This window comes from Ascidiella aspersa, chromosome 7, assembly GCF_963924565.1.
Source record: "Ascidiella aspersa chromosome 7, kaAscAspe10.2, whole genome shotgun sequence".
NCBI lineage: Eukaryota > Metazoa > Chordata > Ascidiacea > Phlebobranchia > Ascidiidae > Ascidiella > Ascidiella aspersa.
Window position 1 is genome coordinate 18,991,678 of NC_139453.1, and position 16,587 is coordinate 19,008,264.

General features: G+C 34.8%; 1 protein-coding gene across 3 annotated transcripts; it reads left to right on the top strand.

Moving 5' to 3' along the window:
* LOC146138151 (uncharacterized) lies at positions 1 to 8,695 on the top strand. Of its 3 annotated transcripts, XM_083393290.1 has the most exons (18): positions 1 to 343; positions 594 to 678; positions 2,214 to 2,320; positions 2,740 to 2,784; positions 4,013 to 4,166; positions 4,356 to 4,427; positions 4,695 to 4,783; positions 4,853 to 5,009; positions 5,187 to 5,264; positions 5,367 to 5,461; positions 5,888 to 5,993; positions 6,059 to 6,207; positions 6,304 to 6,439; positions 6,493 to 6,585; positions 6,658 to 6,793; positions 6,954 to 7,050; positions 7,111 to 7,315; positions 8,075 to 8,695. In XM_083393290.1, the coding sequence occupies exons 2-18, from the start codon at positions 622 to 624 to the stop codon at positions 8,150 to 8,152; spliced, it is 1,854 nt and encodes a 617-aa protein (XP_083249416.1). In that variant the 5' UTR covers positions 1 to 343; positions 594 to 621; the 3' UTR covers positions 8,153 to 8,695. The 3 variants fall into 3 exon arrangements, with proteins under 3 accessions (XP_083249416.1, XP_083249415.1, XP_083249417.1); XM_083393289.1 differs by lacking the exon at positions 1 to 343 and having other exon boundaries at positions 485 to 678; XM_083393291.1 differs by lacking the exon at positions 1 to 343 and having other exon boundaries at positions 485 to 652.
* Positions 8,696 to 16,587: the final 7,892 nt, after the last annotated feature.

Sequence of the window (16,587 nt, forward strand, 5' to 3'; positions counted from 1 at the left end):
CTATCATTGAAGGTATAACGGCCCTATTTAATTACATAAACTTATAGATAAACAATGAAATTCATCCACCATTCAAACAATTTTTTATCCATTTTATATAATTGTCTAACAGGCTAGCAACAGGTGACTCAAACTTTTTTGCACGAATCGCTAATGTTTTTGCAATATTGCCGTTGTATTGTTTATCATCACATCTTTTGAAACAGGATAACGCTATGTATGTGTATTTCTTAGGATAACGCTAAGTTTAATTTTTGCGCTTAGATTTTTATTTGCGCTCGACATTGCAGTGCCTTACAATTGTGGAGTAAATGCCCTCACAATACGTTCGGAAAATTCATGTGTATGTAAAACCGTTGTTGCTTCATTTTTTACTGTTACATTTTTTGTAATAAAGGAAGTGCCCAAAAATTTCACCGTGCAATTTATATTTATACATTTGATATTTATAAACATTTATGGATTAGTCAATCATTTTGTAGAATTAGAGAAACTTCTCTTTATAGTTTACTCTTCTAACCAGTTGTATGTCTAATTCTGATTTATTCATATTTAGTTTCTATAACAATTTTACTTTCTGGTGATATTTGCAGGTAGAGAAGCACATTAATTGGACTTGAAATGAGATGCATTATTTTAGTGGCTGGACATGGTACGCAATTAGAAAAAGACATTAGGGTTAGTAAATAAAAGCATTACATATAAATAGTAACATCATGTTGTTTAAAAATATTGTAGAACGTATATATATATAAATTATTCCTTCCCAACCTAGTGTACTGTTTATTTACCAATCACGAAAACATACATGTATTAATTAGAATTGGAAATTTCAATTAAACTGTTTGTTACCAATAACATAAACAAACCTGTAGCATAAAAAATATAAGAATCAAGCAATAATTTTATTTAAATTTGTTATGTATGTTGTTTATCTAACAACTAGGGTGATTAATTTTTGAAATAGGGAAATTTTTGACCTAAAAATACTTTTTTTAGAAAAAAATTAACATATTATGGAAACAATAGTTTAAACTAAACATTGTTTTGTGAACAAGTTTATACTTCTTGGATATCAAAAAGGTTTAGTTGAAATACAAGTTAACAAGATTGACAAAAAATTAACACAGACCTATTATAATCAGGGAGTCGAACCATTTGACTTTTCAGGTTCTGTTCGGGTTTAAAGATTTTTTCAGAATACGGTTCAGTTTCGGTTCGAAGCAATTTAAAAGTTCCGGTACAGCTCTGGTTTGACCATTTTTATTTCAAAACAGGTTCATAAAGTTCCAGTTCGGATACAATATAAGTTACTTTAAATCTAAAAATGTGGGTCAATAAATGTAGAGACTAATCTTTGAATTGTAATTCATTTAATCTAAGTTAGGTGACATTGAAATATCGGAAAAATAAAAAATCAACATATTTTTTATTCAAAATTCAATTTTTTTCATAAAATTTTGAACATGGCATAACTTGATTCTGCAAAATACAAGTTGTGATGCCATGCTGGAGTGAACCGCTTTTGTTTACAGGTTCGGGTTCGGTTAAGGTTCATGTTCTTTCAAATTATTCGGTTCAGTGCCGATTTGGCTCCTTAAAATTTTACAAAAAACGATTCAGGTTCGGTTACGGTTCGGAAAAAATGGCCTAAAACCGGTTCCTAAAGTTCCGGTTCGGTTCCTTGATCATAATGAAATAGGACATCTGTAAATCACCATAAAAAACATAAAAACAAAAACTGTTTAATATGTATGTTTAAATTAGAGATACACAAAATCAGAAGCAATGTTCAAGCTGAACCCAACATGATAAACCATGATTGCGAGGTTTATCCTTACATATACTGTTTTTTGGTCTACGGAATATATTTATAATAGTTAAAATGTTGTTGGATGTTATTGAAAACTACATTTTGAAAAAAATTTAATGTAATGAAACTCTTTTTAAGAGTAATCTGCTTGTGATTGTCAGTCCTTACACCGATGCGTTTTTTAAACATAATTGTTCACCCTGGGTAAACTATGAACTAGCAAAAGCCAACACATACAGCAACACAACCTTTACAATAACACCAAATTGCATTCTACACGATTTAATTAGGATTGATTTTGGCAACTCTGGATTTAACGTTTAAATTTAAAAAAATGTTGACTAAAAAAATTATTGCCTTACTAAGGACAAATAGTTTAAAAAATACAATCTTATTTTAGAAGAGTAATGATCCATTTCACAAAAGATTAAATGGAATTCCAAAAGCTCTTTTGCCTGGACTTAATGGAAAAAAAATTTTGGACTACTGGTGGAGTGTTGTAAATATGTAAGGTTTGCTTGCATGGTTTGTTCACTAAATGCCACTTGTTTGGGAAATATTAATTAATAATTAATTTTTTTAGATTTTTATCACATTGTTATAAAATATAATATAGTAAAATTAAAAGTGCTACTCACTGAGTCAATTATTTGTTATCAAGGGTAATGTAAATTAATAAATTAATCTTTACAATTTTAATTCATTTTTAATTTTAAAATGTAATTATAGTATAATGGTTTAAAAAGACTATTGTTTTGGATTTGTGATTGTTTATGTAATTTAAAATTTTTTTTTACACAATTGCTTTAAACTTTTTTAAGTTTTTTTTATAATAAGTTATAAATAAATTAAAATTCTGCTATATAAGAATAAATTGGTTTTCTAATTAGAACATTTCTAAATCTAAACAAATTATTGATTTACAGACGTCACCTTTTCAGCGATGTTTATCTTGTAACTAATGCAGACAAGTAAGAATGTCTATGTACTTCTACAATAATTCTCTACATAAAGGGATATTTAATTAAATATTAAACAAACAGCTCTTATGCCATACCCATAGGCGCCAAACTTTCTAGGGCATTTTTTTTTTAATGGTAATCACCAGCAAAACGTGATAGTACTTGGGAAACCGATTTAGTGCTTCCGCATATTACATTGAAACAAAGTGTTGTGTCTCTCGTAATTTTTAAGTTGCAAATGCAAATGAAGAAAGACAACATATAGTGGCGATCTACTATGCTCATAAAAGAAATGGTCCAAACCAGTGTTTCTTAGTCTTCTGTATCTCATAGTGCACCTATGGACCTCTACAAACCAAGCAGGCTCTTATTTTTTTAGAACAGTATAAATACTTGCAAGTTTGTTATGTTTTATAGCCTTATAGTTGCTTAACTGTGGGATAAATGAGCTAATCGAGAGAAAAAGTTAAAAAATAAAAAAAATATATATTTTGGAATTTTCTTTTTACTTACTTGTGGCAGACATGGCAACGTTTCATGCTGTGGCCCACTGGTTAAGAGGCGCTGGTTTAAGCACTGTCTGTTAGTGAACAAGATAATACTTCAGCAACACTCGATACTTTATACCAGTAATTAAGTTATACTTAGCATACCTAAAGACCTGGCAAGCAAACCTAATGCAACTTTTTCTGGCATATTTTTCTATTTTAAGGTATTAAACTATGTGTGTAATTAGCTTTGGTTAGTGCGACTGCTCCAGGGCCAGATCACAGTTGTACACACTAATGTATGAAAGTTTCAGTGTCTTGATATGGAACTGTAGATCCATTTTAAATGTAGTTTTGCATACTAACAGGATGCATGGTGCTATGGTTGTTTCGAAACGTGCTTCCCTCTCAACCTGAGTAGCAGTTGGTATAGCAGTGGTACCAGTAAGGCTGGAGGCTATTTTTGCAAAGATATATACATACGAATATGGCAAAGCAAGTTACTGTTGTTTATATATTTCTACAGGTGCGACCTAACACTTTCCTACGTTGTAAGTTTCGCACTTTATTGTAGGGATCCACACTCACGTTTGGCACCTATGGCCATATCCATACATTTTTAATTGTTTTTTTTTGTCAATTACTCTTAACCACTTATGTGTTACTCAACTAAGTCACATGAATATGCAGTTATGCACATGGTCTGATATTTATATTTTGGTCTTAAAATGATAATGAATTGCTTACAGATACAAACACTTTGAACGATGGGCAACTGCTAATGATTTTCCTGTTGAAAATATAGTTAATGACGGTTCAACAACATTTGAAACCAGTTTAGGTGCAGTGGCCGACTTTGCATTGACATTACAAACAAAGCATGTTGATGATGATGTTTTAGTGGTAAGAACCTTATTTAGGTTGTGTGTACAAGACACTTGACACAAAGTATAGCCCCGTCCTTGAACAAACAGTCAAACACTTTCTTTGCTTATGCTCTTCCTTTAAACATGTTTGTCCTCTTATGTTTGCCGTAATAATTTTTTTTAATAGATTTACTTTTTTCTCTCCAAACTAATTTTTTTGTAACAGGTTGCTGGAGATATGCTATTTGAGGATCAAAATTGTGATGTTTCCCAAGTGGTCCAGTATTTTAAGCACAAAGTAAAAATATGTTTTTTTTATTAAAATAAGAGCATCTGTTTAATGAAAAACAACTATATATCAGTTTTGAGTAACCTTAGTAGTATATTTGAAAAATATATTGAAATAAATAAATTATTCATATTTTTTTCTATCCAAAAGTTAATATGAATACAACAAGTCTAACATATTACTTTCTTCAATATTCATTTAAATTTGTAAGAAAAATAATTATCTGGAATCACTTTTTATTTGCTGAGCAATTCTAATTGACTAATTCATCAACAGAAAGGGGAACTTGCCATTTATTATGAAATGGAAAAACATGAGGACCGAAGCACAAGAGGAATAGTTGAAGTTGACCATCATACAAACAGGTGAATATAGCTCATTATACCTTGCCATGTTAAGCATCTATTTTCAATTAGAATTAAAACGTTGTGTAGAATCACTGGTTTTTATGAAAAGCCACCCCCGGGGAAAACAAGATCGACATTAGCCAGTGTCGTTTTTTATTGTTTTCAACAAGAAACGCTGAAGACTGTCAACAAGTATTTACAAGAACATTGTGAATCTACAAACAGAACATTTGGAAAATACATGGTAAATTTTGTTTTTAAGTTTTTTGTATAGGTATAGATCAGAGTATTGATTGTATATTTATAATTAAAATAGACCAGTCTTTAACTTAAGCTTTTAGACAAAATAAGGTATATCATAGGATATAAAAACCCTATGTATTAATTCAAATTACCATGTTACTCTCTGAAAATATTTCAGGAATGGCTGATCAATGAGACAGAAACAGTTGTGTATGGCATGAAACTACCAACACGCTTTCAACTAATTGGACAAGTGGTATTATTAACTAACAAGCTTTTTTCTTCAAACAATGTTCTTAATAAAACAGTGAAATACAGCAAGTCATTGATGTATGAACACATTTATAATATTTTTTAGTCCATTGATGATTACACTAAATGGTTGGCATATTTTCAAAACAAGCAACTCAGACAATCAAACAAAAATGTCATTACATCCAGAGCATATGCAAGGTAATAAATGCAATATTTAATGTAACTTTAGAACTAAATTAGCTATCCAGCATTGCAAAATTAGATTTTTTTAATCACAAGAAATTCCTATGTTAACATAATAATTTGTTTTAAAGTATAATAGGTCAAAAATGTTAAAATTCAAACATTGTACTAAAACGGTTGATGCGAAAGCATGAAATTTACCTTTTTTCTATTTCACTGTGTCGTGCTTCATAATCGTGTGTCTTTTCTATTGACGCATCAACTAATAAAGCATTTACCACTCCACTGGTGACCCCGACAGGATTTGAACATGCAACCATGCATGCCACAGTGTCATATTTATTTGTAAAGGATATTAGTTTGTCCTTATAACAATGGCAACTCAAATGTTTGTTAATGTAGCCCTATACAACTATGGCTATCCGTTTATTTCCCATTTAGAATAGGTTTAATTGGCAATCCGAGTGATGGTTTTTTTGGAAAAACAATCTCACTGTCCGTTAAAAACTTCTGGGCAGATGTATCTATTCAAGAATCAGAAAAATTGGTTGGTGTTGCTAATTAGTTAGTTTTTTTATTATTATTATTAGTTCAATAAATAAATACTTGTAGATTTTGACTCCACATCCATTAAATGATCCAACAACATTTGGTAGTCTGGAAGATTTGCATGGTATTAGCAGGAAGGAAGGTTACCTTGGAGGCCTTCGCCTTTTACAAGCAACTTGCAAAAAGTTTTATCAGTACTGTAGTGAAAAGGGGTAATTATTAGAAATAAACATGAGTGAAAACTTTAAAAATTACAATTTATTTTTGTAAAATTTTTTTGATGTTTATTTTCTTTAAATTTTATTTAGAATTGCCTTATATAAAAGGAATTTCACTTTAAGTTATGACACCAATATTCCACGACAAGTTGGTTTGGCTGGAAGCAGTGCCATTGTAACTGCTACACTAAAATGCTTATTTCAGTTTTATCATTTATCGGAATATGTAAGTAAATATTGTTAATTGCTATTTTTTTTCATTATTTATGGACAATTTAGGATATGCCCAAACCAATACGTGCAAATTTCATACTAAGTGTTGAAAAGGATGAACTTTATATCAATGCTGGCTTACAAGACAGAGTTGTGCAGGTTATTGTTTTTTTTTATTGGTTATTCGATAGGTCATACCTTATTAGTTTTAAATTTGTCTGCATAATCTAGGTTTATGAAGGATTGGTGTTCATGGATTTTTCTAAAGAATTAATTCAGTCAAGGGGTTATGGACAATATGAACAATTAGCTGTGTCGTCACTACCAACATTTTGGCTTGCTTACATGTCCGATCCAAGTGACTCTGGTAAGTTCCGTGTGACTCTGGGGTAAAGGTATTGCTAAAGTCACCATTAAAGTTTTTGGTTAAATAGCCTTATATTTATGTATTATTATACTGCAGTATAAAATATAAAAAGTTTTATTTCAGATAAAGGGTAATTTTTTCTAATTCTTATGCTTTGTAGGAAAAATTCACAGCAACATTCGCCAAAGGTTTGATGCTGGTGATTTAAAAGTTAAAGAAGCTATGGAACAATTTGCTAATTTAACTGTGCAAGCTAGGTTAGTTGTTTTTATACAACATAGTACCCAATTTTCTGATATTAAAAAGTGTTTCTGCAGGAAGAGTATTTTGGAAGGTGATTGGGAAACTTTAGGACTGTTGATGATTCAAAATTTTAATCTTCGTCGTGAAATTTATGGTGAAGAATGTTTGGGAAAGCATAACATTGAAATGATAAACATTGCTAAAAAACACTCTTCAGCTGCAAAATTTCCAGGAAGTGGTGGCGCAGTTTTTGGGTTTTGCAAGCAAAAGCAGGATTTTGTAAGTATTTTTTAACATTTTATACAATTATAAGGCATTTTTAATTAATGTGAAAACTATCACAGGGGTTGTTAAACTAGGCAGTTGTAATTCATTAATGCCATGCCCAATAAAATTCGGTGTTAAGCACATAAATGCATTGTTCCGCTAGCCCAATCGTTCTAACCCTTTTTTCTATCACGCCCTCCTTTTATAATTGTTTTGTGTCTGGTGCCATCAGAGATATGAAATAAGTATTATAGCAAAGGCAATTCTGTATTTCTTGATTTCTTGTTACACAAATCAGTGAGACAACATGAAAACACTAAAGCTGAATCTCATGCGTACAAAGTGCTGACATATTTTTGGTTACCTTTTTTAACCGTGCCCGTGGTATTTTACTGTTAGTATTTTCAAATTCCAGTAATACAACCATAATTATGTATATATGAGAAATTGCAACGTCCAGTCAAATAAAAATTAACTTTAATATTAACCTGAACAAAGCCAATTTTTCATGCATGTGCCATAGACTGGCCATGAGTTTTAAATAATAGCTTTTTTGTTTTTCAACTAGAATTTTAATGTTTAAGACACTAAAATGAGTTATTCAATATTTCTCGGGTTCCAGGTGTTTTTGTACATAAATAAAAACTTCCAAATGTTATTTAACTGTAAAATAATACTTCGTCGTTCATGTGACTTTGCTTTTAGAAACCAAAGAACATAAAAATTGAACATGAAACTCTAATCTTGACTAACAGTGATATTTTTTATTAGGTATCACTTAAAAAGGAATTTCTAACTTGCGGATATGTTGTTTGTGATATTGTTCCACACTTTCCATCCCAAAACTGATTGAAGAAATGAGCGAATTGCAGTGCCAAAAATTCTATAGAATAACATTTATTGCAAATATCATATGTTTTTTATAGAAATAAGAGTGTATTAAATATGTGTAAATTTGTGCTGCCGTAGTTCATTATTTTTTTACAACATTTCTGTCCTAGCTTTTCTTAAGGTAATGACATTTTAAAATAGATCCCAAACAGTCACTCTACGTCTGACGTTAGCGTACTCTTTCACGCCTAGTTTCCACTAGTTTTCTACCGTGTGATACTTAAACACAGAACACACAAATGTGCCAATCGTCCAGATGTCCAGTATCGTTTCCATCAAGTCCGCCATAATCTTTAATAACTGTTTGATCAAATACACCATTCTAAACAGCAAGACATTTTTTGTGTGCATTCATAGAACACTGTATTACATCGATTTTTTATCGTAGTGTAATTTTATAAGTATTATGTCTATTGTAATTCATATCTTTTGATTTTTTTTTCACTTTTGTATTAATTTTGTGTTCACGTGCACTTCAATAAAAAACATAAGTTTATTGCAGCCAGTATTGGAGATATGGTTGGACTCCAGCCAACATCAACGTCTGAATAAAACACGCTTCGTAAGACCAAAATAGCACAAATACCTAATAGTCGTAATACAAAAAAATCGGATTAAGACCTAAACCGTCGGAATAACACCTAAATGGCTATACAACATTTTAGCTAACCCCGGACCCTACCCCTAAGTACATCACTAACTCCCCTAATAATTGTAATCCCAGCCTATTTTGTAACCACCAATAACCCCAAAAAATATTTTTTCTTGTTTTTCATTAAAAAAGGCCTGATTCAGACTAGAGTTATTTTACAAATTAAAAAATTTAAAATAATAAAAACGGTTCCAAATTACGAAATCGACTTTTAAGGCGGAACAGTTAGGCCTACTGTAGTTCACAGTAAGGAGGCTGGCGTATGCCAACAAGCCCAACATTGATTGGTCCTGTGATACACAAAAAACACATTTTTTTAATGAAAATTGTTAAGTATTACGCATTTTGAGCCACGTGCTGTAGTCGTTTCGCACCCTGCGGCTTAATTACGTTATTTGCATTCTTGTGCTGATTGCTAATTGATTGCAGTGCTATTGTGCTGCAGGTCGAAACATTTTGTCAATCAATGTTTTGAGAAGTATTAGGCGGCCGAAGCTTGATGACACGAGCGTTGCTTATCGACCCGCTTCCGGCCATTCTCTTAATATTATCGGTTGCTGTCGTTTGAAGATCAATGTTTCTCAGACCACCACTGTGATATCGAGCGCAAAAATTAAACGTTGCGTTATTGTGTTTAAAAAATGTGACGACACACAAGACAACGGCAATATTGCAAAAACATTATAGATTCGCGCAAAAAAGTACGAGCCCCTCTGTTGCTAGCCTGTTATCATATTATATAAAAATGGATAAAATATACTTCGAAAAACGGATAACTTTTATTGTTTATCTATAAGTTAGCAAAAGTGTAATTAATATGGATTCGATAATATGTGTATTGCTAAGACAGAAAACATCCAATGGCACTCAAAGAGACTTTATGCCCCAAAAAAGTCGAAAAATTTTTTGCAGTTCCAATGTTAAAGTTGGAAAAAAACAGAGTTTGTACAGCTGTAGTAGTGGTGTCCATCCCAAACGAAACCATTAAAACCACTGCAAAATTTAAATTCCCCCCCCTAAGGGGCGCGCCCACCCGGTTAAGAACCGCTGGTCTAAAAGGACCAAAATAATGCCTAAAAATGTAAGGAGAGAGTATGAGATGATCGGTGGGGGGGGGGTCATCGGTCTGACATTGGATGATTTGGTGTCGACGTTTCGGCGTTCTAGTTTGAACAGCGATTACGGCGCCGATGAGGCATTTTAATTATTAGAGGAGTTAGTGATGATTACGTAAAAGCTTGTATAGGCCTGATTCTGGCCATTTAGGTCTTATTCCGACCGGTTCGGACATATTCCGATTTGAAGGTTATTATACGACTAATATAGGTATTAGTCCTATATTGGACTTATTCCGAACTGTGTTTCATTGCAATGTTGATGTTGTTGTTTTTCTCGGTCTTATGACTGAAAGTCCCTTTGGTCGTCTTAAGATATTTTAGAAAGACGGTAAAACGGTAAAAGCAGAAGACAAAATAATGTAAAACGTCAAATTATCGGCGCCTTCAATCGTAAATTGCACATTTTCTCTAGGCAAACTGTGATATTGCTTTGTTCTATTGTCAAATCGTCATTTATTTCGTGGGCCGCAAGTGAATCAAGGTTGCGGAGGACTGCTCTAAACCTGGCAACTAACATAAAAAAACGATTGTCATTCAACTACAGATATAAGTCAATCTCTTAAAAGGAAAAAGGGAATAACAATAACTTAATGATGATGTAACAATTTGCCATGTTGCCATACCTAATTCGCAGAAATTGCTTAATGATGGTGACATCAGACGCCACTGTATTGAATTCCAACTATTGAATAAGAAAAACTGAGGGCCGAATTTTTCCAGGGCCTAAGGCTATAGCCTTATTAGCCTATTGGTTAATCCGGCCCTGGTTTCACTTGACTACTCAAAGTTGTGATTGCACAAACCGTATCTGAATCTACGTTAGGTTCCTCCTTATCAAACGTTGCATCTTTTCCCGCTGGTAGTCGGGGAGGGGGGCGGGTCGGCGTTATTAATGTCGGAGGTTTTCCTGTACTCAATATCATAGCTGAATTGGTTGAGAAGAAGCGCCCACCTGGCCAAACGATTTGCTGCGAGCGTTGGAACAGCCTTCTTTGGACGGAAAATTGTCAACAAGGGTTTGTGGTCAGTGACCAAAAAGAACTTCCGGCCGTACAGGGACTGAAAGAACTTGCGAATGGCGAACACAATAGCCAAAGCCTCCTTTTGGATCTGGCTATACTTCCTCTGGCAGTCAGTCAGCGTTTTCGATATGTTAGCTATTGTTCTTTCGCTTCCATCTGAAAGACGACGAAATATACCGCACCAATTCCTACGCTGGATGCATCGCATGCTATTCCAATCGGCAGAGTTTGATCAAAATGCGTCAGGACATTGTCTGACGTTAGGAAGTGTTTTAAACGTTTAAAAGCATCTTCCTCTTTCTTCCCCCAACTCCAAGTTACAGTTTTCTTCGTAAGCAGGTAGCCTATAACGGTTCTGGGACTGTTGAATAAACAGGGGGTAAGAACTTGCTGTAAAACTGCACTGATCCCAAAAATGAACGAAGATTGGACACTTTTTCTGGCGGGGGCATATTTATGACATCATCGACTTTCCTTCCTTTGGTAATACCCTCCTTGGTAAGAACATGTCCAAGGTATTCAACTTTTTCCTGCGCAAATTTGCATTTCTCCAATCGACAACGTAGACCCTTTTCATCAAGTCGTTGAAGCAAACGACGCAAATTTTGCAAATGATTCTCTTTAGAAGAACCGCTGACCAAGATGTCATCTAAAAATACCGCCACACCTGGTAAATCGTGAGTGATGTCGTTCATTAACTTTTGGAAATAGCCCGGTGCAGAACAAATTCCGAAAGGTAACACATTTTGAAGAAAAGCGCCTCGATGAGTACCAGGGGTTAACCTCTCCCAGCTTTCTGGGCCAAGTCTTATCTGGCTGTAGGCATCTGCCAGATCTATCTTTGTGAAACCGTGACCTCCATCAAGTTGCTGCATTAGATCACTTGGCAACGGTAGTGGCTGACGATGTGTCTCGAGTTGAGGATTCACAGTCACAGAGTAATCGCCGCAAACCCGAATTCTCCAGATGTCTGTCCTGGTAATGGTGCCTTTCGCACAGGCACCACCGGTGTTCCCAAATCATTAAATTGCACAGGCGTCCATGTGCCGTTTCGAACTCCTGCCTCGTAACTTTGATTCAAACCCTTGAGCAGAGCAAACGGAACAGGCCTTGGCTTGTGATACACCGGAGTTGGATTTTTCATAAACTGCACTTCTAATTCGAAGCCTTGTAAAGTTCCCAATTCTTTTTCAAAAAGATTAGGAAAATCCATGCAAATCCTCTTACATTCTGCATAAAAATCTTTCAATTACAGACACTGATCTGGGGAACGACCTGGTGCATGGTTCCATACATAATCTTGTGCAAAGAAATTTCAATTCACGAATGGAATCTCTTCCCAGAATGTTTAAATTGCTTAGCTTCGTTACGTAAAACGTGAGCATGCTGCCTTACAACTGTGGAGTCAATGACCTCACAACACGTTTGTCAAAATCAGCTCGTGTCGAGCACGAGCAATTTGTTGTGTGTTTAATGCGAAAAGCCTCCTGGATTACAGTTTAGCAAATTCAACCAAATAAAACTAAATAATTTTCGCGCTTTGCGCGACCAACAATGTACTTCACTATTTTTATGTTGTCTCACTGATATTTTATTGAAAAATGCCGAATTGCTTTTCGTAGGGGGCGCAATGCATAGGAAAATTACCAAAGGGAGTGCGACTGAAAAAATGTTAAGAGCCACTGATTTAGACCTTATACTCCTACCAACATTAGATCTTATTCTTAAAGGTTGGGCACAACCCTTGCAGCATTGTGACATACGATAAAGTCTATAGTAGACCATTAACTCGATGTTACGTCACAATGCTGCAAATTACGGAACTCGCGAAGTTCTAAATTTGATGGCCAAGCTTTTGACGTATTGCATTTTGCAACTTATAAAATTGTAGCCTAATGTATTTGGCGGACCGGAAGAAATGTTGTCACGGCCGGCACCAGTCCGCGGACCAGCGGTTAAAAACCATTGAGTTAAAGTGTTTTTAAATTACGCCTAGGACTCTAGGCTTATGGAAGTTATGGCAATTAGGCCATTTTCCAGTAAATTAGGCCCTTCTCTAGTATATAGCCTTAGGCCTACAGTACCCTTAATCCGGCCCTGAGTGAAACCCTCTGATGCTATGGCTCTTGTAAAGAAAACTGCAAAGGACTGCGTTCTCTCCAAAGTGGTGAGACATACACAAGAACGATGGCCACATAAAGATTTTGATGTTGGAGATCCCTTGTATCGCTACAGTTAGATTGCGGATTCACTAAGCATCAGCTACGGCTGTTTATTGTACGGCTGTCGACTGGTGATACCTGCTAAACTTCAGCGCGAAGTACTCAGTTTGTTGCATCAAAGTCATTTGGGAATGCAGAAAATGAAGTAACTGGCCAGAACAGCTGTTTATTGGCCACATATTGACAGAGACATCATGGATATTTGTCACAAATGCATAATCCACCCAAAGCTTTATTGCATCCATGGATCTTACCCGAAAAACCTTGGTCTCGGGGACATGTGGATCATGCCATCAACTTTATGGGTCACAATTGGCTGGTCCTGATTGATGCGTACTCAAAGTATACATGCATCTACACTACGCAGTTTATTACAGCAAAAGCTACTGCGGATCTTTTAGAGACAACGCTCCGATTTTAACCTCTGATGAGTTCAAAACTTACTGCAAGGAAAAGGGGAATAGTTCACCTTACTGGAGCTCCTTATCATGCTGCGATAAATGGCGCAGCTGAACGTCTTGTTCAGACTTTCAAACAGGCTTAGAGAAAGTCTGGAATGCCTCCGAAGCAAGCGATAGTCGAATTTCTCATGCAATATCGCAGGACGCCGACTGGGAACGGATATTCTCCTAGTCAGCTTCTCAATAACCGTCAGATGCGCACAAAGGTGGACTCACTTTTTCCTTCACCGCCACACATTGCCCAAGGAAGGTTATCAAGAGAAACGTCATGCGCAACCTTTAAAAAACATCGCTTTGCACAAAATTCGTACAAGGTTGGAATGCCGTGCTACGCTTTGTATCATGGACCTAAGCACAACCATGACCCACGCTGGGTTCCAGCCATTGTGACAAGTTCACGGCACCCGATCACCAAAATTTAATTTTCGAGGATGCGATGAAACACGCGTAATTGGACTAATCCCATTTCAACCAAACAGGCTAAGACATATATTAAAAACATAAATTAGAATTGCGCAAGGCGAGAAAGAAGTTGCATTTCCATTGTAAAATTGGCAAAAAATTTAGGTCGTGGGGGCCAATGGCTATACAGAATCAATTTTTTTTTTCTTCAGGAAAGATGACGTACAATTCATTGATGAAGATTCATTGTGGTGCTTAACTGTGTGAAAAGCATAAGTACCCTTGTCAGCAGTGACGTGATCTTCTGTCTTAATTTCGATTTTGGCAAAATATTTCGTCACCTGAGCCATTTTTTACCACAACCCAGATGTGATTTCAAATCCGCGCTACCTTTGTATGAAAGACAAATGTGCCTGGGTTACAAACTAAACACTCTTTCCATTCATTTCTATAATTTTTGAAGCATGAATAAGTTGCTCGCATTTCGCTCGTGAGTTTACATTTTCTCTTTGCCATTTTGTGCAGTAAAAAAAATTAGAATTAAAATGTTTTAGATTTAGATATTAACAAACTCGACTAAAACCCTCAAAGATACCGGTAATGTTTATTTTAGCAAATAGCAATTCGTCTATTAAACAGCACGTTGGCAAGGTAAAACTTTAACTTGCGGTATACAAATGAATAAATATACTATCGGGTAAACGTTTTCAACTAAAACTGACTAAAATAGAACGCAATACACAAAAACTATTTTCTAAAGCGAAAACAAAATAATTTAAAGGAAATAAACTTGGTGGTGTGTAACGTAGCAATGATTAGCACTGCACGAACAAGTTACTTTCTCTGAATACAAATATTTTACTGAACAGAACAAAATTTTGAACTAATTTTAGTTGTTGTAATTATCGTTTTAGATATTGTGAATGTAGGCCTATTGCCAATATATATTTTATACAGTAGCCTACGGTTAAATACCGGACATACAAGCAGATTTTGCCATTTCTCCCTAACGCAGATTTGGACACTAAATTCCCTAACATGTCAGGGAAAATCCTGACGTATGGCAACCCTAGGCTAATATGATTTTTTTAGACAGGTTCTCTAAACAACTGCACGTCATTCGCAATGCCCTAGTTGTGCAGTTGGATTTTTTAAATCTGGATGCAGAAAGTAATAGCGTCATGGGTATTTCTCGACTTGCTCCCCTATTAACCCGTGTAGGTCAGTTGGTCGACATTGCCGCTATGGCGTGAGGTGGTGAGTCCTCAACGCAGGCTGGTTGTTTTTTTTTGTCTAGCCTAGGTTGCCATAAGTCGGCATTTTAAAGAGTGTTGCAAATGCAATCTGCGTCAAAATAAAAATAAACGGTAAAATGTCCAATAGTCTGGTATTTTAAATACATTGGCATGATTCCAAAAGTATCGTATAAAATATTTGTATATCACGAATTTTGTTCAAAATTGCATACTCGTTAGTATTTACGATAAGTAACACAATTTTTTATCTGAGACTGGCCACATCTTTATCTTGTTCGTTTAAACTTTAAATTGTCATTCACAGTTAGCTACGTTACACACGACCGTACGTGTTATATTAAACTATGTTTTTAATAACTTTTAACTTCTTAAATGCAAAATACAAAACGTTAACCTCCTGTTTCTGGTGTTTTTTAAGGCTGCTTCATGTAAGAACTACAAACTTTTTATAACTGATTGTAAATTAACTCTTACTCCAACTCTCGTAACTCTATTTTAACTTAACTATACCTCTTTTTAACCCTAGCTCACTCTTACACTTCTGATTGCAACTCTTGCTAATATTCCCATGTTTACATCAGTGAAAATGCAAATATTTTGCTATTTACATAGGCAAGAAAACGCCATATATGGCTATACGAGCAATGGCTATTTTTGTGACGCCATATGGCTCTTTTGATAAAATAATCTTGCTTGTAGATAAATCTAAGCTATCATTTCTGAGCATGATTTGAATAAAACCGAATGCGGCACGGCCGCTTTCCTAACCCTTTTTTCTTTTTTGACACACATAGAAGCAAATTTTTCGGCGATTCACGTGAAACAAATTTTCAATCCCGCATTATCGCGATCGGTTATCGTCGATTTAAACCCTTTTGACCTATACTAATGGCATCGAGTATGGTATCGGTGGAAAGGTGCGATCAAGGTCCACAACAATTTGTTAATTAAACGGTGCGGAAAAGTTTTCATCGTGTCATTTATGACGAATATTAATATTGAATATTAATACTTTTCTTATTTTTTTTCATTTAAAAAAAATATAGACCATTCTCAATATTGTTAATATTGTTGAGGTATATATTTTTTTTCTAAAATCTTTCGTAAATACGTTTATCTTGCCTTTTTTGTGTGTGCTAACCCTTTGATGCTGTGTAGCTTCTGGTCAGCTGACATCATCAGGTTTAATAACGTGTCCTAGTTAACCTGGGCTACGCTGGGTACATTACATAGTTTACATTATTTTCCATACACGTTTAT